This window comes from Balaenoptera acutorostrata, chromosome 20, assembly GCF_949987535.1.
Source record: "Balaenoptera acutorostrata chromosome 20, mBalAcu1.1, whole genome shotgun sequence".
Lineage (NCBI taxonomy): Eukaryota > Metazoa > Chordata > Mammalia > Artiodactyla > Balaenopteridae > Balaenoptera > Balaenoptera acutorostrata.
In genome coordinates, this window is record NC_080083.1 from 53457356 (window position 1) to 53485092 (window position 27737).

General features: G+C 52.9%; 1 protein-coding gene across 1 annotated transcript in view; it reads right to left on the reverse strand.

Annotated features, from left to right (window-relative positions):
* Positions 1 to 19754, reverse strand: part of ENPP7 (ectonucleotide pyrophosphatase/phosphodiesterase 7) — a 45155-nt gene extending 25401 nt beyond the window's left edge. Inside the window, exons 1-4 of the mRNA XM_057535194.1 lie at positions 19502 to 19754; positions 18072 to 18217; positions 16262 to 16888; positions 15282 to 15596 (exon numbers count right to left, since the gene is read on the reverse strand). Of these exons, the coding sequence (XP_057391177.1) occupies positions 15282 to 15596; positions 16262 to 16888; positions 18072 to 18217; positions 19502 to 19754 (1341 nt within the window). The remainder of the gene's footprint in view (positions 1 to 15281; positions 15597 to 16261; positions 16889 to 18071; positions 18218 to 19501) is intronic.
* Positions 19755 to 27737: the final 7983 nt, after the last annotated feature.

A 27737-nucleotide genomic window follows, 5' to 3' on the forward strand; every position in this document is an offset into this window, starting at 1 on the left:
TGGGTGCTGGGGAAACACCTGGGAATAAGGCTTGCTGCCATCAAGAAACTTTGCTCAACCCCCAGACTGGCAGTCAGTGGGCTTCATTTGGCATCCAGATGTGATGTGTGGCCCATGCTGGGTCCAAGCTGGGTCTTTTAAACATTTTTTAAATTGTACATTTAAATTGTAAATTGTTATACATAACATAAAATTTACCCTTTTAACCATTTTTAAGTGGACGATTCCATGGCATTAAGTACATTCACATCATTGTGCAACCATCACCGCCATCCATCTCTGGAATGTTTTCATCTCCCAAACTGAAACTCTGCCCATTAAACACTAACTCCCTATCCATCTTTCCCAGCCCCTGGCACCCACCATCTACTGTCTGTCTCTGTGAATCTGACTGCTTCAGGTCCCTCACATGAACGCAATCAGAATATTTGTCCTTTTGTGACTGGCTGATTTCACTGAGCATCATGTCCGCAAGGTTCATCCACATTGTAGTAGGTGTCAGAATTTCCTGCCTTTTTATGGATGAATAATATTCCATTGTATGGGTAGACCACATTTTGTTTATCCATTCATCCATCGATGGACACTTGGGTTGCTTCCACCCCTTGACTTTAGAGATGGTGCTGCTGTGAACACGGGCGTACAAATACCAAACGGGCTTTTAAATATGTTGAATTAATTGTCAACATTTAATAATGGGGAGATTTCACCCCCCAAGAACATCCACTGTCAAGTTTCTTGTGAAAACCAGGGAGATCTGGCCACACTGGGCTGCCGTCCTGCACGTCAGCCACCGCAGAGCAGATAGGAGCTGCTCTTGACCCTGGGACAGTGTCATCCAGACAGTGAGACCAGAGGTTGACTGCTGTATATTATTGTGCTTATGCTGTTGTCTTTCTCAAGGTTGAGTTGAGAAAAAAGCAAAATATTTCCATTACCTGTGTCTCTATCAAAAGTGGAAAATAGGGCTTCCCTAGTGGCGCAGTGGTTGAGAATCCGCCTGCCAATGCAAGGGACATGGGTTCGAGCCCTGGTCTGGGAGGATCCCACATGCCGTGGAGCAACTAAGCCCGTGTGCCACAACTACTGAGCCTGCGCTCTAGAGCCCGCGAGCCACAACTACTGAAGCCCGTGTGCCACAACTACTGAAGCCCGCGCGCCTAGAGCCTGTGCTCTGCAACAAGAGAAGCCACCACAATGAGAAGCCTGCGCCCCACTACAAAGAGTAGTCCCCGCTCACTGCAACTAGAGAAAGCCTGCGTGCAGCAGCAAAGACCCAATGCAGCCAAAAATTAAATAAATGAATAAATAAATAAATTTATTAAAAAAAAAAGTGGAAAATAAAAAACAGCTGGAGAGGTCTCCATGTCTTGGGGAAAGAGGACTATTCCTGCTTATTGAACATACAAATGGGGTAGGTGTGTGGGCAAAAAGCCCAGAGGATTTGTTTCATGTTATGAAATAAACCAGCCCCTTCACCTGTTTCAGGTTCCTGCTGGGCATTCCAGCTGACCTCTGGCTGGGGTTTTAGGGGCACTGGGTTCCAGGTGTAGCTCTACCCCTATTAATGGGTTGGTAATCCATCTGGATAACAATACCTAATCACTCCCATGGCAAAGTTGTTAGATGTATAAAGTAAGCAGGTGTAGTGGGTTGATTGGCAGCCTCCAAAAAGATGTGTTCTAAGTCCTAGCCCTCAGTACCTCTGAATGTGAGCTTTTATGGAAAAAGGGTATTTGCAGATGTCATTAAGGATCTGGAGATGAGATCGTCCTGGATGAACAGAGTGGGCCCTAAATCCGATGGCAAGTGTCCTTATAAGACACAGAAGAGTAGAGACACAGATAGAAGGGAAGCCCACGTGGTGACGGAGGCAGAGACTGGAGTGAGTGGCCACAAGCCAAAAAATGCTGGCAGCCACCAGGAATTGGAAGAGGCAAGGGAGCATTCTCCCCCAGAGCCTTCGGAGGGAGCCCGGCCCAGCCAACACCTGGATGTCAGACTTCTGACCTCCAGAAGTCTGGATTGTTTGAAGCCATCCAGTTTGTGGTACTTTGTTAGAGCTGCCACAGAAAACCCACACAGCAGGTAGCTGGATTGTCTCTGTGGATGAAAGAGCGCGTATTGGTTGGTAACTTCAAGATACAGTTGAAGATACAAAATACAGAAATGCTGGGACTTCCCTGGTGGTCCAGTGGTAAAGAGTCCGCCTTACCATGCAGGGGACGCGGGTTCGATCCCTGGTCAGGGAACTAAGATCCCACGTGCCGCGGGGAAACTAGGCCCGCGCGCCACAACTACAGAGCCCACGCACCCTGGAGCCTGCGTGCCACAACTAGAGAAGAGAAAAACCCGCACGCCACAGCTCAAGAGAAGCCCGCTTCTGCAACGAAGAGCCCACATGCCTCAACGAAAGATCCCACGTACCCAATGCAGCCAAAAATAAATAAAATAAATAAATAAATAAATAAATAATTTTTAAAAATACGGAAATGCTTTTGGCATCACGTTGGCCTTTGTGGTCAGAATAACAGGACAGTGAGGCCCTGCTCAGTCTATGTAACTTGCACTCCCTAAAGTGCAAAAAGGACTTCCCTGGTGGTGCAGTGGTTAAGAATCCGCCTGCCAATGCAGGGGACACGGGTTCGAGCCCTGGTCTGGGAAGATCCCACATGCTGCGGAGCAACTAAGCCGTGGGCCACAACTACTGAGCCTGCGTGCCACAACTACTGAAGCCCGCATGCCTAGAGCCCATGCTCCGCAACAAGAGAAGCCACCGCAATGAGAAGCTCGCGCACCGCAACAAAGAGTAGCCCCCGCTCACTGCAACTAGAGAAAGCCCGCCTGCAGCAATGAAGACACAGTGCAGCTGAAAAATAAAAAATAAAGTGCAAAAACCACACAGAACCCCATTTTAACAGAGGAAACTGGGCACACAGGTGTGATGATTTGCACAGGGTCTCATACATAATTTGTGGCAAAACTGGTGGCGGAGCAGAACCACAGAAAGAGTGAAAAGGTGGGTGATGACAGTTGCTTCCCATCTGGGTGAGTGGTGGTGGGAACCTGCCTTTGTGTTTTATCTTAAAAAGCAATTATTAGGTCCAAATAGCATCCCTCTGCTGTTGGCTCTTTAGAAAGGATGAACATCCTTCCCTATGCTTGCTTATTGGTCCTTTGAGTTTCTTTGCAGAATTTATTTACCCATGTTTCGCATGAGAAAAGCAAACCTTTGGTGAAAATGACATAAACAGAAAATGTTAATTTTCTAATAAAGTCTTAAGAGTAGCCATAGTAAGAACTGAACAGCCACAGCCTTTTCCGGGAGGATCCTCCCGTAGGGAGTGTGCAGCTGGGGAGGGATGACCGTTCTGGACAGACACTGGGTCTTTCCTGTTCCCTGGGCTGGACATTTACAAATTATGTGCCGCTGCCCCTGACCTGTTTGTTTAGCAGAAGTTTCCATGTAAAACACTGGACTTCCAGAGGGGTTTTCTCTATGGCGTGGTTTGTCCAAAAACGTTGGCTCTTGCATTTGTTCTCCAGAATGAGTTTCTCCCAAGGAACTGCCGGTTAAAAGAACCACTTCCCTAATTAATTCCAGATGTGGAATACATCAACCTTAACTTTTTATTAAGAGGGTGGGAGGTGCCTGTTAAGGTGTGCTCTGTTTAAAAAAACAAAAACAATCTGCTGATGACTTGAATCTGATGATTGAAAAATGTCATTTTCCACATTGAGCCACCAGGAATCAATTCCCCGGGACTTGGCTGATACCCTGCAACTGGAGCCCAGAGCAGCCTTGAGGAGGAGTTTCCAGGTGCTCCCTGGAGTGTCCTCGTCCACCTTCCCTGAGTTTCTCTCATGGAGGCATTGGGGCTCCAGCCAGGTTCTGGTGGGAGTTGGGTTGACCTCCTCAGAGCGGGGACAACCCAAGCTGCTCCTCCTGGCTCCCCTGTGGGTCCCCGCAGCAGCATTTATCAGCTAAGCAGAGGACCGGGACAGCTTTGTTGGAAGCGGGCTAAGCAAACTGGGTCCCCCGTGTTTCGTGGCCTGAAACACGGCCACTATGCAGTCTCCCTGCTTTTTTTTTTTGTGGGGCCCCAGAACCTGTTTTTTTTTTCTAAAATTCATGTAACTTAAAGCATATCATTTAAACTATCTTAAGTGTATAAATCAGTGGCATTTAGTACATTCACAGTGTCGTGCAACCATCACCACTATTTAGTTCCAGAACATTTTCATCACCCCAAAAGGAAACCTGTATTCATGAAGCAGTCACCCCCTGTTTCTCCCTCCCCTCAGCCGCTGGCAACCACTAACTGCCTTCTGTCTCCAAGGATGTGCCTATTCTGGACATTTCATATAAACGGAATCATACAATATGTGACCTTTTGTGTCTGGCTTCTTTCACTTAGCATGTTTTCAAGGTTCATCTGTGTTGTAACGTGTGTAAGTGCTTCACTCCTTTTTATGGCTGAATACTACTTCACTGTATGGATACATCCCATTTCATTTTTCCATTCTTCTGTTGATGGACTTTTGAGCTGTTTCCACCTTTTGGCGACTGTCAAGAATGCTGCTATGAACATTTGTGTACAAGTTTTTGTTTGAACACTTGTTTTTTTTTTTTTTTAGAAATTCACGTTCTTTTATTTATTTATTTATTTATTTATGACTGTGTTGGGTCTTCGTTTCTGTGCGAGGGCTTTCTCTTGTTGTGGCAAGTGGGGACCACTCTTCATCGCGGTGCACGGGCCTCTCACCATCGCGGCCTCTCTTGTTGCGGAGCACAGGCTCCAGACGCGCAGGCTCAGTAATTGTGGCTCACGGGCCCAGTTGCTCCGTGGCATGTGGGATCTTCCCAGACCAGGGCTCGAACCCGTGTCCCCTGCATTGGCAGGCAGATTCCCAACCACTGTGCCACCAGGGAAGCCCCTGAACACTTGTTTTTAATTCTTTTGGGTATATACCTAGGAGTGGAATTGCTGGGTCCTTTGGTAATTCTATATTTAACTTCTTGAGGAACCACTAAACTGTTTTCCACAGCGGCTGCACCATTTTACATTCCCACCAGCAATATATGAGGGTTCCAACTTTTCTATATCCTCACTAACACTTATTTTCCTTTTTTTAAAAAAATTATAGTCATTTTATGGGGTGAAGTGGCATCTCACTGTGGTTTTAATTTGCATTTTCTTGAAGATGGTGACATTGAGTGTCTTTCCTTGTGCTCCTTGGTCATTTGCCCAGCTTCCCTTGCATTTTACCAGCACTCTGTGTAACAGTGGACAAGTCTGTCCAGAAGGGAGTTGAACTAGGTCAATGGCCTTCAAGCTGCTTTGTCCACATAACTCCTAAAAGAATTTGGAAAAATCATGCAACTTTGGTACCTTTTCAGGTTGATATCTATTGTTTTTCATCATGAGGTTTACAAGGTTGCAAACGATGTGATTTCCAGTGTATTGTAAACTTCGACTCAAAAATAAAATGGTTCCTCACTCTGGAGAAGCAAAATCTGACATTTTGTCCTGCTTCCAAGGTCATTGAGCAAGTCACGTTCCTCCGCTAAAAACAAACCAACCGGGGCTCCCCTGGTGGTGCAGTGGTTAAGAATCCACCTGCCAATGCAGGGGACGCGGGTTCGAGCCCTGGTGTGGGAAGATCCCACATGCTGCGGAGCAACTAAGCCCGTGCGCCACAACTACTGAGCCTGCGCTCTAGAGCCCACGAGCCACAGCTACTGACCCCGCGTGGCCACAACTACTGAAGCCCGCGCACCTCAACGAAGAGCAGCCCCCACTCGCCGCAACTAGAGAAAGCCCGTGCGCAGCAACAAAGACTCAACGCAGCCAAATAAAACAAAAACCAAAAAAACCCAAACTAACCCAGCAAACCACTTTGCACCTTGAGATAAACATAAATCGCAGTCTCTAAATGATCCAACCCTGCCTATTTCCTGTGAACTTTGAATCTATTCGATAACAAGAATTTTAGCCCCGACCTTTGCTCTTCCTGTCACGTGTCCTGACCTGTAGGATTAGCATGATCGCAGCAGAAAGTGGCTGCTGACCCACCCAGGACAGATGAGTGTAAATTTGGTGACCTTAGTTCTCTCGTGATTTTTTTTCCCCCTTTAAATACTTGATGGCTTTTTGGATTTGGTGAGACAGTCCTTTTAAAGTCTGCCTCTTCTGCACTCTTTGCAAGAAAACTTTCTTTTTCTAAATGCATCTGCCTCCAGTTTTCCTTGGGCAATTCTTTTAAATATATCCAACGAAATGTAATTTAGGTAGCAATGTGGCCTCGCGATACCAAAGACATGGGCAGATTCTTCTTGGTTCTTTTCTCCTCCACCTTTCACTTCTTCCACTGAATTTTATTTTGATAAAAGCATTTTTACGTTTGAAATTAATTCACTAACCACTCAAGCATAGGTCTCTGCAACAAAAACATGTATGTAATGTAAATTTAAAATATTTTATTTCCTGTGATTCTAAGACTCTTAAAAAAAGTTTCTCTGGCTTGAGTGATTTATACAATTAATCAACTCCTCAAACCAACAAAAATATACTAAAATTGTGGTATATATTTATGATATACATATAAAAGTTAAATTTTTGTTGGACTGCATCTCTTAACGAGATAGTTGGGGCTGTGTTTTCAAATGGTTCATGTGTCATTGGATGAATATCACTTATTATCTGACATGTGGTTCAGAATCAATTCCGACCCTGTTTTTCATTTTTATTGGTGTAGACTATGAGAAAACTTGTTCATATAAAATTTATTCATGGTAATGGGATAGTTTTGTTAGAGCTATGTCGCTCCACTTTTTGAAATTCTTTGGAGATTTAAGCCGAAAGTTTCAGTGATTTATCACCAAAAGCAAAACAAAAACTTGACCAGATTAAATTCTCATCCGGATGGAAAAGATTCCGGGCCTTAGCGACTTGCCTTCTTGGCACTGGGGTTATGTGAGTGGCCTGGGTCTCTCCCCTCCTGGGAGATTCACCACCTCCAGCTTCCTTCTGCCTTGTGGGATGGAGGGGCAACCTCCGGAGGTGCGATGGGGTTCGGAGGCGGCGTCCCTGTGATGGTGGTGGTGGTGGGGTCCCCCAGGCTCAGCCCCTGGCAAGCTCTCCCTGGAAGCGCGCCCCCGGGCGGTCCGACCCGGACACCCTCGGGCTGGCCCGCTGGAGATGCGGGGTCAGGGCGCTTCCGGGCGGGATGAGGAGTGGGGGGTCCGGGGCCACCGCGCTGACCGTCCAGCCTGGGGGTACGCGCCCCAGGGTGCTGCCCCGTCCCTGAGGTGACCTTCAAAGTCGAGCTGCAGAGGGGGCCAGGGAATCCGCTGCCCGCCGATCACAAAAGGGACGGGCGCACCAGTTTGCTGCGCGTGCGCGGGCAAGGGTTCTACCCGGCTGCGGGCTGTGCCTTCGGAGGTAGAAGTGGGCGCGGGGCCAGCGGGGGGCGCCTGTTTAGGGCTGGTATCCTCCGGCGTCCAGGTCCCGAGTAGTGTGTGTGTGTGTGTGTGTGTGTGTGTGTGTGTGTGTGTGTGTGTGTGTGTACGTGTATTTATGCTGTGTGTGGCTGGGTGTGGAGTGAGGTGGTGCAGAGCGCGGGGTGCATGCAGTGTGCGCAACACGTGTGGAGTGTGCGTGCGTGTGGCGTGTGTTTTGTGTGTATGTGGTGTGTGTGGGGTGGGATGTAGGACGTGCCGAGTGCGGGTGAGATGAGTGCGCGGCGTGTGCGGTTCGCGTGTGACAGTGTACAGCGTGCGTATGCGGCGCGTGAGGTTCGCGTCCCGTCCTGCTTGAGTCCCCAGCTCAAGCGGACTCAGCGGTCCTCTGCCTGCCGAGGTGAAACTCCGGCTCAGGCTGCAGGGAATGCGGCGGGTAACCATGGCAACAGATGGTCCCGCGGCGGGGGTGGGGGGTTGGGAGGCGTCGGATGAGGCGCCCAGGCTGGGGTCTGGACGCGCTGCCCTCCTTGGTGACCCTGCTTGCTTGGGGGACCCAGCGACCTGACTCGGGAGCTCTGCAGGCCTGGGGCGGGGGCCGAAGGATTTCTGCCGTCTCGCCTCCCAGCGACTCGGGTGCGCAAAGCGCTTGTTGCTGTGAGGCGTGAAGGCGCAGGAAGGCTTCGGCGCTTAGGCTCCTGCTCAGGGGAGATGAACCCGCGCGTTCTAAAGGTCGCCGGAATGCGTCGCAAGCAGTTGTCGGGTTTTAAGACCCGCAGGTGCTCCTGTTGGGTCCCAGGACAAATGAAAAGACTGGGAAGGGCTGAAGGGAGGCTTCTCTTCAGTGGAGAGGGGAGCAGCTCGCTGGGTTCCGGAAAGCACAGACTTCTTTGCCAGCAAGTAGAGCCTTTTCGGGAAGAGGCTGGCCAAGCCTACCAGGATTGAACTTGGATATAGCCGTGCTCCCCTCCCACCTTTGTCCAGAGCCAACTGGTGGGTGACGCCACCTTCTTATCCTGTTTAACTCGAGGAGGTTGGTCTAGGCCATTTTTCTTCCTCCCTCCCTCCCTCCCTCCCTCCCTTCTTTCCTTCTTTCTCTTTCTCTCTCTCTCCCTCCCTTCCTTTCTTTCTTTCCTTCTTTCTCTTCCTTTCTCCCTCCCTCCCTCCCTCTTTCTTTTCTTTTCTTTCATCCATAACCTTTGTCCAGTGCAAAGATTCTCAAATGTGGTGCCGGGGCAGCAGCATCAGAATCACCTGGGAACTAGTGAGAAATGTACATTCTCAGGCCCACTTCCAGACCTACCAATTTGAGAACCACTGATCCATGGTGGCCCTTGTGCTAAGCATGGGGCTACATGATCCCTTCCCTCATGGGATCCTAAAACAAATCTAGTGTAGAAAGTTCTAGTTTTCTCTGAACGTCCAGTATTTTGCTTGGGGCTCTATCTAAAACTAGAGGAAACATAAATACTGCTTGACCACTTCCCCAAGGCTGGTCTGAGGAGGAGTGCAGCTATTTCAGAGGAGGAGAAGGAGAAGCTGGAGGAACAGGAGGTTCTGAATTGCTCTCTACTTCAGAAGCTGCTTGAGAAAGGCTTCAAGGGGTGTTGAGGAGCCCAAGAGTACTGCCTCCTGGTGACAGCGTGCAGAGCTGGCTCTAAAGAATGGGGCTTCTTGACAAAGGGGGCTTTCAGTGTCCCAATCATACACCCAGCCAAGCATGAACTACCCAGTCTTTACTCAGATGTTTCATCCATTACTGCCAGCAGTTGCACTGGCCAAATTCAACAAAGGCTCTGAGCTGACAGGCAGTTGTGTGTGGATGATGTGTGAGCCCCCAGTCATCTCCATGGGGCTCCAGAATGCAGTGCATGGCTTTGTTTCAGCTGGGGTTTTCTCCAGACTTTTTTAGTTGGACTGATAGTAAAATGAACTTTGTGCAGCAAACTGCAACATTAGTTTTCTGTGGTGTCCTGAACTCCTCTGATAGGTAGCCGAGAAGGGTGCAGGGCATGTTTGAAATACAGTGTATTTCTGTGGAGGGGCTGGGAGGGGGAATCTTTGGACATCGGCCATAGAGAGGCCGAGTGCTGCCCTCCAGAAGTGTCCTGGGCTGGCCACACTGTGGGGAGGGAGGGGAGGCAGGAGGATCGTTGGCAACCTCCAGCAGGTCTGCTTCTGGATAACCTCCTTTATTATTTATACGTTTTGTTATGTCCACCAGTCAACATTTTTCTTTAAATCAACTCATTCTTTTTTACTTAAGTTACTTTTAAAAGGAAAAAATTTAAAATAACAGACTCAAATGGAAAATCAGTAGCACTCATCCAGGCTGAAGGTGATCATAAAAACAAATATAATGCAAATACAACAGGGTTGTAACATTCCACCCTTATACAGTTGCCCGCCAGAGCTCTGAGCCTGGGTCCTCTCTCTATGCTACAGAGGGAGGTGTTTAAGATTTAGTATCACCAACCAGAAACTTTCTGCTAGAGAAACAAGAAGGCTTGGAGATGAAAAGGGAGCCGTTGTTACTTTCTCACTACATGATACCCTGTCTCTTCATAACTCCTAAAACATGTAGGCCTTCCGTGGGCCAGGCCCTGTTCTAAGCAGCTTGCAAATATTTTTTTTTTAATAAATGTATTTATTTATTTTTGGCTGTGTTGGGTCTTCGTTGCCGTGCGCGGGCTTTCTCTAGTTGCGGCGAGCGGGGGCTACTCTTTGTTGCGGTGCGCAGGCTTCTCACTGCGGTGGCTTCTCTTGTTGCGGAGCATGGGCTCTAGGCGCACGGGCTTCAGTAGTTGTGGCACGTGGGCCTCAGTAGTTGTGGCTCGCAGGCTCTAGAGCGCAGGCTCAGTAGTTGAGGCGCACGGGCTTAGTTGTTTCGTGGCATGTGGGATCTTCCCGGACCAGGGCTCTAATCCGTGTCCCTTGCATTGGCAGGCAGATTCTTAACCACTGTGCCACCAGGGAAGCCCAGTTTGCAAATATTAACTCAGTCATCAGGCCCACCCCATGAGACAGGCACTGCTATTGGTCCTGATTTTACAGGTGAGGAAACTGAGGCCCAGATGTGAGAACTTGCCCAGGGCTGCAGAGTGTTGAGTTAGTGAGTGTTGGAGTTCAGGAGCTGGTTTGAACCCGCCATGCTGCTCAGGGCAGTGCCCCCGCCCCCGGTCCACCCCCAGCTGCACAGATGGGAAACAGCCCACAGCTCACTGCCCGCCTTAGCTCCTGTGTTCCCGATGCAGGAAGCTTATTCAGTAGGTCAGTCAACGCCTGAACTTTTTTTGGGGGTGCTCTGGTGACGCCAGACATCTGTACTAGCAGAATACTTAATGTGGGACAGACCAGATTATTTTTCTCTCTTTTCTCTCTCTCTTTCTCTTTTCTGTTTGAAAGAGCCAATCAAGAGTGATTCTCAGTGTATCTGTTGGCCCGTCCCTGGAAAGTAGGGTAGGCTGACCATGATAATCATGGGCTCTCAGTTAAAGGTTGGGTGTCTCTTGGAAACCCGGGGGTCGTGGTTGTTATGCCGGCACCTGTGAACACTCACTGCTCCGTGGATGTGGATGTATAGGGATAACCCACCGGTCTCCTCCAGCCTGATTTGGGCCTGTCCGGAGTCAGAAGGTCGTGCGGGCAGGCAGGAGGGTCTGGGTATCCTGGTATGGCTGCAGGCAGTGGGGGCGGGGTAGTCCTTCCAGGACAACTATGGGAGGCAGGGCCAGGGAGCCGCAGGGCCTTTCCGGTCAGGCAGGACTCCAGCTCCAGGCTGGTGGCTAGGCAGCTATGGAGGGCAGGTTGGGATGGATGGATCCTGCAGGTGGAGATGAAGCTCAAGCGGCAGGTAGAAGCAAGAGGCCCGGGGAAGGGAGCGGGAGGATTCATAGGTGAGGAATAGGCAGATCCTGACAAACCTGTCCTTCAAAGAATGTGTCTCCCATTGTTACAGCTGGATTTATTTGTTTAAGAGCTGAATTTGGGACATCTCTGGTGGCGCAGTGGTTAAGAATCTGCCTGCCAATGCAGAGGACATGGGTTCGAAAGCTGGTCCGGGAACATCCCACACGCCGCGGAGCAACTAAGCCCATGCGCCACAACTACTGAGCCTGCGCTCTGGAGTCCGCGAGCCACAACTACTGAGCCCGCGCACCTAGAGCCCGTGCTCCACAGCAAGAGAAGCCACCTCAGTAAGAAGCCTGTGCACCGCAACAAAGAGTAGCCCCCGCTCGCCACAACTAGAGAAAGCCCGCAAGCAGCAACGAAGACCTAAAGCAGCCAAAAATAAATAAATAAATTTATTAAAAAGAAAAAGAAAAAGAGCTGAATTTGACAAGTTCAGCACCTCCCACAGTAGGGTTTTAGTCATTCCCATGGCTACCATCTATGAAGCACCTGCCGCGGTGCTTCATCCTGGGGTAATCTCAGGGAGGCAGGCACCTCCTTATCATCCCATTTTTTTCAGATGAGGAAACTGAGGTTGGGGGAGGTAAGCTACCCCCCTAAGGCCACAGCTTGTGGGTGGGGACAGACTGGAGCAGGAGTTGGTCTGACTCCAAAGTCTATGCTCTTGAAAGTAGTTGTGAATGCACAGTCCTTGAAGTGGCTCAGTACTGACAGTGTCCAAGGCACTAGGTGGCGGACAGTGTCTTCCCTGCTCCTGGCCTGGCCACCCAGGTCCCCTCTCTGGAGCCAGTCAATGCTCACCCTTTCTTGAAACTTCTCCACGGACATGTCTTATGTCTAGACTTATCCCCCCTTTCTCCCTGCCCCAGTGGCATTCTACCATTTGCAGTGTTTTGTTTTTTGCTGAACAATGTGGCATAGAGATTCTGGTTCCCTGTCAGTTCTCATCCCCCCTTTCCTTTTTAACAGGGAGCCCACCCTTTACCACCTCTTGCTGGCTGTCCCTCTAGGGCCCATCCCCAACAAGAATGCGTGGGTTCCCCTGTGTTTGTCAGCCTCCTAAGGAATTAGGAGTTTATTATACACTGGATCCAAGTGGGAAGGCTGTAAGAAACCAGCAGGCTTTAGAATAAAAGGTCACACCCACATTGGTCACTGCGTTTTAGTAACGACCAGCCCGGTCCTTTATTCCCATCCATGCTTTCTGCCTGGCGGTACCCTCCCGGTGGCCTGGGTGCAGGACCTGGTCAGCCCAGATGGAGATGGCCCCTGGGCTGGAGGCACGTGGACTTGGGACTGGGAGCTCCAGGCAGAGCCTCTTCGCCGCCCATCGGAGTTGGAGGTTGAGGTCCGAGCATCTGAGGGTTTGGTCCTATAGCTCGACAGCCACCAGGCCTGCAGCGCCTTCCCAAGCGGGCTCCCGACACACCCCCGCCCCCGTGGCCACAGATGTTGGCACCCCCATGGGACCGTTCTGTGGTGAGAGGAAGTGGGGTGGCAGAAGAGGGGGGTGAGAAGGAGAGGGAGGGGGAGGGAAGGAGTGGGGGCGTCCTGCGAGTCTGGGAGCCATGGACCGGTGAGTGGACCTGTGCCTCTGGAGGTCTAACCTGGGCAGGTCGTAGTGCCAGCACCATCATGGCCAAGCATGGGCTGGGGCTGTAGGGTCAGGGAGGCAAGGTCCCAGGTCTACGGAGGAGACAGGCCCATCCGTGTCCAGTGGACCAGCACAGCAGGAGCAGGCTCAGGCCCTGTGGCCAGCTTCTGGAGGCTTCCTGGAAGAGGTGGACCTGGAAGAACAGGTGTGTGTTGGGTTGGGAAGAAGGGATGGGGCAGGGGAAAGGCGGGTCTGGTGGAGGAGATGAAGCAGACGTGCCCGGAGGGAGGGATAGAGGGAATTCGGCTGGGCAGGGTGGAGCACAGAGGCACCCTTGATGGGCAGAGTCTGAGGAGGGCCCCTGTGGGAATTCCTGACCCTCAGCTGGACCTGGGAGGGCACAGGGTGGGTGAAGGTGGGGCATGGGGGTGCAGAATGACTCTAGCCTCCTCACATCTCCGTAAGTGGCTCTGTCCTTCATTGGGCAGCTCAGGCCCCGAACCTCAGACTCAGCCTTCATCTCTCCATTCTCTTTACCCTCCATCCTCCACAATCTATCCATAAACCTTGGAGGTCAGGTATACCCTTAAAGGTATCTTGAGTCTGTCCATTTTGGCCCATCTCCACCCTGCCACTGAGATGTCCTGCTTGGACCCCTGAGTGACCCCCTCACTGGCCGTACCTGCTCTTGTTCCCGTGCTCCTGCCTGGCAGTTAGTGTACCATTTAATCATTCATGTCAGACCACGGCATGTCCCTGTGTGACCTCAGCTGGGGGCTCCCCCAGGGCCTTCCCATGGAAGCCCATCGCGTACCCATGCTTGTGTACCAGCCACTGAGCACACTGGCTTCCTTTCTTTCCCAGAAGCACAGGAGCAAGTCCCACCGCAGGGCCTCTCTCTTGCTCTTCCCTGCCTGGAATCTCGTCCCCTGGGGCTTGGTGTGGCCAGTTGGTCCTCATCATTCAGGCCTCATCCCAAATCTCCCCCCCACCGCAGAGGCTCTTCCAGGCGAGGCCAGGTGACCTAAACAGCAGTCCCCTCTCCCCCACCCTCTCTATGGCCTGCTCTCTGCCATTATTGGGTATGTATTTGTTCTCTTCGTACTATCTGCCCTCCCTGGCCCCTAAATTACCAACTCCAGGGTTCACTGTGTGTCCCCAGAGCCCAGGCCAGAGCCTAACACCAAGCAGACTCCCGCTGCATAGTTTTAGAAAGAACGAGTGACCCGCTTCTGCTTTGGCCAGGGGCTGTCAGTCAGCAGCAAGCTGAGTCCTCCGAGCTGGCTTCCCGCGTATTCCAGGAACACTGCCCTGCAGTCCTCCTCCCAAACCTGACCCACTGTGGCTTCCCTCGCTCCCAGGGATAACAGAGACATTGCAGGCAGGAGGGAAGGGGCCGGGGAAGTTCCGTCTGGGCTGTCTGCTTTAGAAAGACCTGCTCCGAGTCTAGAGCAGAGAGGCTGGCAGGGGCTGCCTGGGCGCCCGAGGGCTGACAGGGCGGGGGCGTCAGCTGGAGTTGCAGGGAGCATGGTCCCACCCTCCCCTCTACCTCCTGGGCCTCTGACCTTCAGCAGTGGGCATTATGCGACCTTGACCAGGAGAAATGCAGCCACCAGCAGTCCTGTCACCAAGGGGGGCCAGCTGCTTGGCAGGAGGGCAGACCCTAAGGAAAGTCAGAGGAGCCAGTGAATGAGGGAAATGGGAGCATGTCCCTCACCCCGACTGCTTAATGGCGGGCGAGATGCCACGAGGCTGCCCCCACAAGCGCCCTGGTTTCATCACCAGCACCCCCCCCCCGCCCCCCAGCCTTGTTCTCCTGCCCCAGCTGCATTGGCTTCCTGGCTCATTTCAGTGTGACCCCTCACAGCCCCTGCCCGGTGGGGCCTGCCCACCTGCAGCCAGGCACCCACGGGGGCTGCCACCTTGCCAGCTCACAGGTGACCTTTGCCCCTGAGATGGGTCAGGGTTGGGGTGAGGGTGTGTGTGTGGGAGGCTGGCAGAGGAAGACTCTAGGAAGAAAGGAGCCCTCATGTGGCCGTGGAACCTGGAGGTGGACTTCACCTGGAAGGCCTGTCTCGTGGGCAAACTGCCAGCTCCTCTGGCCCTCAGCCTCCCCATCTTAAACAAGGCTGCTCACATCCACCTGCTCTCCCGCCTGCGCAGCCAAGATGCACAAAGTGCACTGTAGTATGTCAGGTGCCGTGGGAATGTCAGGGACTCGAGAAGTTCCCAGGAGCCAGGGACAGGGAAAGAGAAGACGACACCTAGTGGCAGGCTGGGCACCCTGGTCAGAGCTGTGCAAGCACACATCACTTGCAACTGCCTGGAGGCGCAATGGGTGCAGGTGGAGGGCAGGGGTGCACCTGAGGGGGTCGTGGTCAGCGGGGTGCTGAAGACCCCGTCGCCGGCCTCCTGGAGCGTGGGCAGCAGGGTGCTGAGGAGCCCGTCATTGGCCTCGGGCACAATGCCCAGCACTCTGCACATGAGCTCGTACACGTGGATGCTCTCAAAGGGCTCCACCTCCAGGCCCCTCTTGAAGCTGGGGCCCACGGCCCGGAAGATGGTCTTCATGTCCATGATACTGTTGTCGAAGCCGTGCTCCCCGTTGTTGAACTGCACGCTCAGTCTCTGCGGGAAGTGAGGGTCCCGAGTGAGTGCTTGCTGGCCCTCCCAGCCCACCCCACCCTCTCCACCAGCACCCTCTGCACGGCCCTGCATTGGCAGAGGACCCCTGGAAGGAGTTCAAAGTCGGGGGGTGGGGTGGGAAGGATTCTGAGCTTCAGTTTCTCTGAATTCTCAGCCCCCAAAGATCAGTGGCCTAAAGAAGGAGCCTTAGCGAAGACCCGGTGACATGAATGGAGACCCCCAAGTAAATGGGGTGGAGCTTCAGCCCAAGGATGCTCGCTGGGCTCCTTTCCATCGCTGGGCGCCCCAAACATCAGTACTTCCTTTTCCAGATTTCCTCCCCTGCTCTGTGTCTTGCTTCCCACTCAGCCTCCCTGGGCTCTTTGCTTTCACCTCTTTCGTGTCACTTTTACAGCTTAATCTCTCCGCACTTTACCCTATACACATGTGCACACACACATATATGCGTGCACACGTATGCACACACGTACACACAGGTATGCAATGCACGTACACCCACCCCCCACTCCTGTTACACAGTGCACGTGTGTCCCTTTGGTGGCTGACACTCCTCAAATTAGGGTCTGGCTAGAAACAGGGGGTGCTTTTTACAGAACTGGCAAGAGACCCAGCAGCCCAGGGAAGCACCTGCACCCCCAGGAACTCACCCCATGGATGACATAGCCGAGGTCACTGTACATAAGCAGGGGGGTGACCCTGGGGTGGTTGGCGTAGTGGAAGGACTTGGGGAAGAGCTCCTTCTTGTAGACGTGGAGTCTGGGGTGGGCGTCCTTGAGGACCTCGTATACCTTCTCCAGCCTTCCTTCCTTGGGGAGCAGCATCCCGTTGGGTCCGTAGTCTAGGAGCTCGAACTCAATGTCTTTGAAGGTGAAGTTGGCGATCTTGTGGAACTCCACCAGGTCGCTGGCTGTCTTGTTGATGGTGCTCATGCCGTGGTCGGACACGATGATCAGGTTGAGGCTGCTCTCCAGGCCGCTGTTCCTGATGCTGTCCCGGAGGTAGCCCACGGTCCTGTCCACCTGAATTACCATCTCCTTCCTCTGCTGGGACTCGGGGCCATACTTGTGGCCCGTGGAGTCTGGCTCCCCAAAGTAGAGGGTGACCAGGTCCAGGCCCTCGTCTGTGAACCACTTCATCACAGTGTCGATGTTGGCCCTCCATTCCACCTCGTCCTTGTAGTTGTGCAGGACGCCTTCCTTCCGGCTCAGCGTCACGGCCTCGCCTTGGTAGGTGACATTCCCACCCGGGTAGAAGAAGGAGCCGGTCTTTAGGCCCTGCCGGGGAAGGCGGTGTCAGTGCCACGGGCCTCCTCCCACTTGTCCCCTGCCTGTCATGAACTGCTGACGCTTCTGCCCTCACCGCCTGCCCTTGCTCTGCCCACTCACCCATCCCTGCTCCTAACTGCAGGCACGGGACTTTGTATTTTCTGAAAGGCCTTTCATAGCTCTTATGTTATTAAGGCTGATACTGATTTTATAGAGGAGAGAGCAGGTGCCTAGTGGACTCAGCACTGATGAGATAGTAGATATAAAAGTATCCCAGATACGCTGCGTCCTCATCGACACTGTGGCCCTAGGTCACAGTGCTGCCCCAAGAGCCCTCCCCTTCCGGCCTGCACCCCGGCTTCTGCCTGCTGTACTCTCGTCCAGCCGTGTGTCCATCGGCCCCTCCACACACCGCCCATGACCTGCCCTTCTAGCCTTCAACCTGGCCATCCGTCTGTCTTTCCATAAACCGATTGCTGTTTTATTTACAGATCCATCTGTCCTCACAACCATCTGTCCATGCATGCCCCGTCTGCCTGGCTACTCCCTCTGGCCATTCTTCCTCGAGATGCCAAGTTCTTGGCCACGCTTTTTGCAAGTCAGCCTGGTGTCTGGTAGCTCCTTCCAGAGCGAGGGGACTCAGATATGAGTGGATGCCTTGCCTATGAGGTGGGTGTAGCCTCTGAAGTTTATTCTGGGCTCACCTTGAAAAACATTCATTTGAGTTTGTTGCCAGGAAGCCCAGAACACTGCAAGATGCTGGGGTCCTGGGCTTTTCACTAGGATGACCCACCTCTTTAGAATTAGCTGCCCGGCCCTGAGAGGCATGCGGGAGGGGAACAGTACGAAGCCATTTCATTGTTACCTGCCTTTTTGTGGAGTCACATTATTTTCGCCGCGGTCCCCTTCCCACTAGTACCGAAGTCCAGTTTTCCCTCCGGTCGGGAGGATGGAACAACCCCTCTGGGTCCCAGGGCTCCAGGGAGGACTGGGCAGGCTGTGTAGCTGCTGGGGGGTCCTCATGGGCTCCCACATCCCGTGGGACCGCACTCAACACCCCTCTGTGCCGGGAGTGTCGGACTCCCAGGGCGGGTACTGGGCCTGCCATGGATGTCACATGGTCATGGCCTCGTTGGCTGGGTCCCCCTCCCACTTCCCCCGTCTGTCCGAGTGGGTGTGGGTGCAGCATTACCTGCCTTTGGGCCGTGATCCAGATGGGCAGGCTGCCGTTGTCCCACCACCTCTGGATGCCCAGTGTGGCGTGGTAGGGCAGCTTCACCTTGCTGCTCGTGTTGTAGAACATGTTGTGAACCACCCCGTGGTTCTCGATGTATTTGCCTGTGGGGTGGGTGGGCGTGTAGAGGAAGTGGCGGGAGGGCAGGAAACAGCCAGGGCAGCAGGGAAGCACACGCCGCCATGGGAGCCGGGCTGGGCCGTCACAGCCACATGCTCTGACTCAGAGATTCTGCTTCCACTTTGAGCAGCTTACCCTGCAGCTAAACGCGCACAAAGGCGCAAATACACACGTGCCGGGATATCGTTTGCAGCCTCGTTGGTCTTAGCAAAAGGTTGGGAGCAACCTGGCTGGCTATCAGGAGGGAACTAGTTAAATAAATTATGGCCCAGCCATGAAATAGAATCCCAGGCAGGAAGATAAATGAACCAAGAGGAGGCAGGTTTTACAATTTATTTTTTTGTGGGCAATGCCTGTGTGTGAGTTCAGAAGGTGGAAAAGGCAGGGTGGTGAAGAGTTCGCCTCCTTTCTCCACATCCCCATTGTGACATGTTAAGTAAGGAGGTGACATGCAAAAGGGAGCACCAGGTGCCCCCGTTTGTGCGTGGAAGGGGCTGTGGGCATGGGAATGCTGGTGTGAGAATAAGCCGTCTGTACCGAATGACGTGCCCAGAAGTTGTGTCCACCCAGAGCCTCCAACTGTGACCTTGTTTGGAAATAAGGTCTTTGCAGATGTAACTGGTTTTGTTAAGATGAGGGCATTCTGGATCAGGGTGGGCCCTAAACCCAGTGACAGGTGTCCTTATAAGAAGAGGAGAGATACATAGAGGGGAGATGGCCATGTGACAAGGGGGCAGGGATTGGAGAGCTGTGGCCCCAAGCCGAGGAACGCCTGGGCCACCAGAAGCTGGGAGAGGCAGGAAGGATCCTTCCTTACCGCCTCCGGAGGGAGTGTGGCCCTGTGACACCTGGATTTTAGGCTTTTAGCCTAAACAGAGCAATAGCGGGTTCGAGGGTGGCTGAGAGGGGTGAGCAGTGGAAAGAGCCTCAGGCTCGTCTCTCCTGCCTTTCTGAGTCCTGGCCACCCTCACCTCCACCAGAAGCCCTCCCAGGTTGCCACCCTGGCTGCGATCACCGTTTAAACTGAGACACCCAGGTGTTTTTATCTGCCTTCTATCCGTTGCCACCAACGGTAAGGGTTGCTGACCACCCCCTTGGCCGTGCCATGTCTGCCCAGTGACAGTGTTCCCTCCTTGGTCTTTCCTTGGTCTCCGGCACCATGAGCCCCATGGGTCAGGGCTCCACGCGTGTGCTCGGTTCCCTTTGTTGGTTCCCTGGTTTCTCAGCTCTCCCCCCACCCCCAAGCCCCACCTGAGGTCAACACTCACCAGTGACCAGGGTGAAGTGGCAGGGGCTGGTCATGGTGACAAAGGCCGGAGTCATGTAGCGAGCCTTCACCCCATCGAGCGCCATGGCGTCCAGGTTGGGGGTGTGCACGTCCTGGTCATAGTTCCAGCGGAAACCATCGAAGCTCACCAGGAGCAGCTTGTTCCGGGACCCCTGCCCGCGGATGGGTGCCCCTGACGCTGGAACCAGGAGGGTGGCCAGAGCCACGGCGAGGAGGACAGCCGGGCTTCCCATGATGGGTTCTCCAGACATGCAAGGACCCAGGCAGGTTCCTGCTGAGCAGCAGAGCAAAGTCCCAGGGTCACTGGGCAAGTCTTATCCTGTGCAACTTTGAAATGAAACTGTGCACTTACCTGTGCTTTAGAGAGCGGCCCCCGGCCACGTGTCCTTGCCCGGCCCTCATGCGCATCTGCCTTTATTGCCAGCGGATCCCTCTGGGCTCCATGCCCTGCCCCCTTCGTGCATAAGTGTCTTTACGGGAAGCATGGGGACCATTCCCGGAGGCTTGGAGAGCAGAACGGACCCACTCCATTGGGAAAGCCTGTGTCCCCACCCCAGCTCTCATAGTAACTCTCCGTCCCTGTGCCCTGTTCACTCTGCTCCCAGAGCACCTGGATGGGAGCCCCTCCTCCAGACCATACTTTGGGGAGGCCTGTGGGTCTCAGGCCTGTCTGGGCCAGGGCTGTGGGGTGGGCTGACCGGGGTCCAGGGTCCAGGCGGCTGGCCTTGTCCACAGGGAGCCCCAGCTTGGGGGAGTGCCTCTTCCCCTCCCTGCCTGTGTTAAGGGGGCTCCTGGGATGGGGCGGGCAGAGATCCAACCTGATGGCCCGGGTTAGCACCTGCTGTGCCCTCCTTCTCGGGCCCCAGGGAGCCTCAGAGGGGTGCACAGGCATGGGCAATCTCATTGTTGGAGTTCATCAACAAGGTGGTCAGAAGGGGGGCCTCCCTTTTTACCTTGTGCTCATGGGGAGGGTGGTGCGGGAGAGGGACCCCTGAGTTCATTGTGCAGTTTTCTCTCTGTCTCTGTCTCACTCACTTTCCCTCTCTCTCTGTCTCTGTCTCTCTCACTACCTATGAAGCACATTCTGTGAGCCAGGCCCCGTTCTAAGTCCTGGGGACACAGCAGTGAATGAGATAAACGGTGTTCTTGGCTTCTTTCATCACGGTTGGGGACACACAAAATAAAATGAATAAACAAGTAAAACAGTAAAATAGAGTCACCAGAAAGAAATAAAGCTGGGAGACGAGATGGAGCATCTGTCTGGGGGGTGTGTAGGAGGGGGCAGCACCAGATCGGTGGTCGGCCAGGGCCTGGTAAGAGGATGATTGTGAGGGAGTGATTCTGGGGGTCGCCAGCCAGGGGAGTGGGTTGGGGCAGGTGGGAGAGCGGCAGAGCAGGTCCTGGGGCGTGTGGCTGTTGTACGGAGCCTGGCATTCTTGTGCAGTGCAGGGAGGATGCCATGGGATGTTTTTTTTTTTTAATAAATTTATTTATTTATTTATTTTTGGCTGCATTGGGTCTTCGTTGCTGCCCACGGGCTTTCTCTAGTTGTGGCAAGCGGGGGCTACTCTTGGTTGCGGTGTGCAGGCTTCTCATTGCGGTGGCTTCTCTTGTTGTGGAGCATGAGCTCTAGGTGCACAGGCTTCAGTAGTTGTGGCACACGGGCTCAGTAGTTGTGGCGCACGGACTTAGTTGCTCTGTGGCATGTGGAATCTTCCCAGACCAGGGCTTGAAACTGTGTCCCCTGCATTGGCAGGCAGATTCTTAACTACTGCGCCACGAGGGAAGCCCCCATGGGATGGTTTTTTAAACACGGGAGTGACATAAACTGATTTAACATTAAAAAAAAAAGAACACACAAGCTGCTCCATTTGCAGGACAGTCAACCTGACAAAGGATGGGAGGCTGGGTGCTCCACAGGGAGGGGACTGCTGGTGTCTAAACCAGGGTGGTGGCAGTGCAAGTGACAGAAGCAGAGGGAGTTTGGAGGTTTTCCTGGAGGGATTTGCTTCTAGATTGCATGTTGGGGAGACGGAAAGGGAGCAATCAAGGGAGACGTTTGGGTTTCCCACCTGGGCAGCCAGGGTGATAGTGTCTTGCGTATATCCCATTGGACGATCAGAGGTCAGAGGGCAGGTTGAGGGCAGAACATTCTATTTTGGCCACGTCCAGTTGGAGGTGCCCATGAGAAATTTGACGGGAGGTGCCGAGTCATTGGTATGTCCTGGTTTAAATTGTCTTCAGCTGCTGACCTGCTGAGGGCGGTCCTACTTAGGACTCTGCTCGGCTGGCGAGAGGGATTCTCATCAGGCGATCCCCAGCGTCACAGAGCCGTCAGCAGACTCCTCTGGGGTGAGGCAGTGGGGACCGCGGGGTGCAGATTCTTGGGCCCTTCCCCCCATCTGCAGAGCCACACCCTGGGGGGAACCCACGCACGGTGCCGCCCCTCATGATTCTCTCGGATGCTGGAGTCTGAGAGCTGGAGATGGTCCCCCACGTGGACTCCTACAACCAGGGCATGTGGGGGCTGCCGTGGGCCGGCGTCACGCAGAGCTGGGGTGCAGGAGGACCAGAGGGCAGGCCTTCCCTCACCAAGATAATGGCCCGGAGCTCCAGCCGGTGGACCAGGTACCTGTGTGAGTAGCCACCGAATGTGGGGCACCACGGTGGAAGTGTGGGTGCCTTAGGAGAGAGCAGCGGGGACCACATTCACACTAGTGCTGGGAGTGGGGACCTGAAGCCTGCTCTGAGGATCCAGACCTACAGGATGGATTTAGCCGGGAGAAGAGTGGGCAGGAAAGCCTTCCAGGTAAGGACAGACGATGAGGGTGAGGAGGTGGAGGAAGGGAGTGATCAGGCTTGAGGCTGGGAGGCAGGCCTGGGGGAATCTGGATTTTATGTTAGTTGTCTTCTAATATCTGTTCTTATATCTTCTAATATGTACTCTCCCTTTCTTCCATGATAAAATGTCTGCCAAGAAAAAAAAGACTACATTTCCCAACATGCCCTGCAGTGTGATTTGGCCATGTGAGCATGTCCTGGCCAATGGGTCAAAAGAAAAATGTCGTGTGATAGCCCCCAGTCTCCTCCCAGCACCAGCTTTGCCCTTCTTTTTTGATTCTTTCTCCCTCTGGTGCCTCAAGCTCAGAGGCTGTCCCAAGGAGTGATGATGAGGGGCTCCCCGGGAGAGGGTCCACAGAAGGAGCCTGGTCCCCCAAGGCGTCCTGGGCAGTGTGGCCGAGCCAGCCTTGAATGGCTCAGCCCCCGGGGCACCCTCGAAGGGAGAGTTACACAAGCTCTGTCTTTGCTTCCATTGCGGTTATTTGGGTTTTCTGTCACTCTCAGCAGGACCTATCTTAACCTAATCCAATAGGATAATGGCTCTGGGAGGCCCTGCTGGGTTTAAGCAGGGGGTGTGTGACATAATATGCTGGCTGCTGTGTGGGGGGGCGGGAGGTGGGAGGTGAGTGAGGGGCTGATGCAGTGGTCCAGGGGCAAAGCTGGGGCTAGGGGCAGAGGGGCACAGACCCGGGGTATGTTGGTGGTGGGTGGGTGTGGCGTGTGGTGAGGGAGGAGTCGCTGTTCTGTTCTCACTCTGCACTGGTCCTCATCGGGGATACGGGAATTCCCTGTCCTGCTCACCCTCTCCTGCTGGCCTGGGTCTGCCCTGCAGGTGGCATGAAAGGTCTGCTTCCCGCTCTCAGCCAGACTTGGGGTAGCTCCCCTCCTTTTTTTTGGCTCTGTACCTTGCTCACCTTTTGTCACAGGGAGCTCCTTGGCTCACCCTCCATCAGTTTCCTTTTTATTCCCTGGTCTCCTAGAGCATGTCAGCAGAAAGAGTGTGCAGTTGACTGCAGCTAACAGTGACAGGGCATCTCTGCAGATTAAGCCCAGGGCTTTATCCACGATCTGATTCAAGCTTTGCAGCAGCTCTTGGAGGCAGGAGTTAGTAATACCCTCACTTTACGGGTGAGGAAACTGAAGCATCGAGAGGTTTAAGGTCACTGAACTAGTGGAGGAGCTGAGACTTGCGCCCAGGTGTTCTGGATGCAGAACCCCCCCTTGGAACCACTTCTAGATCCCATTGACTTACCAGCCACTTGGGATCTTCTTGTCCAGCTTTGGGGGCTGTTGATTTTTTTCTTTAAAGAATAGTGCAGCTGTGAATATCTTGGTATCACTGACTTTTTAAATAAATTTATTTATTTATTTATTTTTAGCTGTGTTGGGTCTTCGTTTCTGTGCGAGGGCTTTCTCTAGTTGCGGCGAGCGGGGGCCACTCTTCATTGCGGTGCGCGGGCCTCTCACTATCGCGGCCTCTCTTGTTGCGGAGCACAGGCTCCAGACGCACAGGCTCAGTAGCTGAGGCTCACGGGCCCAGTTGCTCCACGGCATGTGGGATCTTCCCAGACCAGGGCTCGAACCCGTGTCCCCTGCATTGGCAGGCAGATTCTCAACCACTGCGCCACCAGGGAAGCCCATCACTGACTTTTTTCTTTTCTTTCCCACTCACATTATTTCCTTGGGGTACAGTCCCTAGTGAGGGGTTATTGGACAAGGGATGTAAAGGCTACTTGGTTCTTACAATCAGATTGCCATCAGGAATGGGTGAAGTGGATAGTTGCTGATACCTCCTCTGCCCCACTATTTTCATTGGGTTTTATTTTTTATTCCTTTTGGGTAGCTTAGTAGGTGTGTGATGCCGTCTTAACGTATTAAGCCAGAGAGGCCAGGAGAGTTTCATGTCACGATTTCTTATCTCTAGCTCCCTGCATGCAGATGCTTCATCATCTCAGACCATTGATTGAATGGTCAATGCGATCATTGAATCTTAGGGCTTTATTAGTTCTTTGTGTAATTTGCAGCATATATTTTTGGAAAGATATACTTCTGAAATTTATTTTCCCGTCATTTATGTTTGTCACCCGTAACTTTCCCCACCCTCTTGCATGCTGGTCATTCTCCAGGTAGACTCAAAGCTCCCTGCAGGCAGGGCCTGCTGTATTGTTGTTTGTTATGTCCCCAGAGCCTGGCATGATGCCAGCCCAGAGTAGGTGCTCAACGCATATTTATTGAATATGAATAAACACATTTAGAGGGAAAATTTATGCAAGTATCTACCATACTTTCTGGTTAGGCAAAACATTTTTTAAAATAAACTTATTTTGCAATAATTTTAGGTTTATGGAAGAATTGCAGAGATAGTAGAGAGTTCCCATACACCCCATGCCCAGTTTCCCCTATTATTAACATCTTACATTATGTGGTATTTTTGCACAGTTTATGAACCAGTATTGATAAGCCGTTTTAAACTCAAGTTCATATTCTTTTCAGATTTCCTCAGTGCCTGCCCCAGTGTCCTTTCTCTGTTCCAGGATCCCCCATTACATTGAGCTATCACATCTCCTTACGTTCCTCTTGTATGTTTCAGTTTCTCATACTTTCCTTGTTTTTCATGACATTGACAGATTTTAAGGCGTGCTGGTCAGGGCTTTTATAGAAAGTCCCTCAGCTGGAGTGATATGATGTTTCCTCTTGATTAGATTGGGGTTATTGCTTCTTGGGAGGAAGAGCACAGAGATAAAGCATCTTCTCATTATGTCATGTCAAGGGTACACACTGTCCACGTGACTCATCACTGTGGCTGTTGACCTTGACCATCTGGCCAGCAGAGTGTCTGCCAGTTTTCTCCACCATGAAGTTACTCTCTCCTGCCCTCCTTTTTCATACTCTACTCTCTGGAAGGAAGGTCACTAGGTGCCACCCACACTTAAGGAGGGAGGGGTCACGCTCCACCTCCTTGGGAGCATTTACATACATTTGTCTATTCTTCTGCTTTCTTAATTTATTCAATCATTTCTATCAGTATGAACTCATGGATATTTATTTTATACTTTGAATTATAATTCAATGCTACTTATTTATTGTGTTACTTAAATCTCTCCAGCTTTGGCCGCTGGGAACTCTTTCAGTTGGCTCCTGCATCGCTCTGACACACCCCATCGTTTGTCTCCTGGAGCACTCCCTTGCTTTTTGGAGCACAGGATGCTCCAGGCTCATCTTGTACATGTTCTACCTCAGCCCTGGAGTCAGGTGTTTCTCAAGGAGCCCTGGTTCCTGTTATTGGAGGATGATATTAGATCTGGGTGGTGGGTGTGCGCCTTGCTACTGGGGTGTTGATAAAACATTTAAAAAGTCACCATCTTAGCTGTTCTTGAAGCCAAGAACTCCCCAGCTGAGTCAGGTGCGTGTGCAGCTTTGAGAGACAGGGCTGATGTACTCCTCTGGGTGCAGCGTTTATGAAACAAACCAGGATCCATGATGGAGAGAGGTCCTGAAGGACCCCTCCTTGAGGACACAGAGGGAAGCATGAAGTGGTTTATTTGCTGCTTTTCTTGTTTAGGGGGCCCTGACCCAGAGGCCTGGGGACCGGGTGGATTTGACACATGTACATGTGGCGGTGTGCAGCACACATGTGACGCTGGGCAGCTGAGCAGTGCATGGGGCTCAGGTTGGAGAGAACAGGTCTTCCCAGCCTTCTGCTCGGTTTCTGCTGGGGAGAGGGACATACCGGGCATTGTCCCCATAAGGTCAGCTTCCCGGGTCAGTGCCACCCTGTTCTCATTCACGACCTGGTATGAGTGAATTACATTGCAATTGTTTCTGTGTCTCCCCTGCTAGGCTGTGAGCGACTCTTTATCCCCGCCTCCTGACACACAGTAGGCATTGCATGATTCTTGATGCATGAATGAGAGAGTACGTGGATGAAATTAGCAGGTCGGGACCACTGCTGTGGCCTGCTGCTCCTGACCGATCTCCTTGGTTCTCCTTTGTCTCCTTCTAAAAATGGGAATCTCTCTCTCCCTCTCTGGTCACCGTGCCCCCTGGGCTGTGCTGCCTGCCAAGGAGCCCTGGATGCCCTGGTGGGGAGTGGGTGTGGGAGCAGGGGTCCTCCAGCCATGGGCTGTCCCCTCTGTTGGATGAGCCCTGGAGGTCAAGGGCCCACCTCCCGAATTTCCACAGTGATGAGCGCAAAGTTGGGTCTGGGTGGGTCTCTCCCAGCTGCCAGTTCGTGCTCTTTCGGGGTGAGTGTGGTGTTGCCTGCACACTGTTTGCTTCTGGGGATGCTGAACGAAGAGCAGCACGGTTATGCAATTTAGCTGGAGTGGAATGTCGCCATCAGGCGGGACCTGGACAAAGAAGAATTTGACTTGGGGACACGGTGATGACCGTTCCTAAACAGGGTCCAGGATGCAGGTGGTTGCTGCGTTCGTCATCTTGGGAGGTGGTCCGCGTGAACTCCTGGCTTGGGGGCTGGAGTGGGTGCTTCATCCTCATGTCCCTGGAGCGGGGGTGTGTGGGCTGAGCCATTGAGCCTGGGACAAGTGCCTGGGGGGCAGTGGGAAGCCACCAGGAGCCACACACAGACAGGCCTGGGCTTCTCAGGTGTGCCGCTGGGAGTGGCCACAATCTTGACGACAGTGGTTTATGTGGGAGGGAGACCATGGTCCAAGGATGGCGATTCCTTCTCAAAGGGCTGCTTCGGCCCAGTGGTTCTGTGGCGAAAAGGAGCAGAGAGAACTGGCTTCCTCCCCTCTCTCTCCTGGAGACCTCCCACCATTGGCACCTTCCAGTGTCATGGGAGGCGGTCACCCCTTCCTGCTGAGGCCGGGACCTGCCTGCTGACGGTTGTTCTGATTACTGACCTGACCTTCCCAACTGGGATTTTATTAGTGCAACAATGATCCACTTTATCAATTGCTATTGCCTTTTATTACTTCTCAGGGCCTTTATCTCAGCGGCCACCTCGACTCCCGGCTAAATGAGGATTAATATTTTAACAGGATTATGTGCTGTGGTTAGCAGTGCTCTCGGGGGACTCTGGGCACTCCCCTCGCTCACAGTTTCTCCCCTCCCCGCAGGCTTCCCTCCTGGTGTGCAGGGAGGTCCCCCTGGAGATGGGGCCGCTTGTTCCAGAGCCTGGGATGGGATGGGATGGGATGGGGGAGGTGGGTGGGAGGGCTGGGTGGGGGAGCAGGTTAGTCCTAGGGTGGGGACAATCCTGCAGGGTGAGGTCCCTGTAGAGACTGCAGACTGTTTCCTGGGATCAGCAGGCTTGACCACCATCGGGGAGAAAGGAGGATGATGGAGCCAGAGCTGCGGAGGGAGTAGACAGAGACAGAGATGGGGAGAGAGAGAGAGGAGAGAGAGAGGGA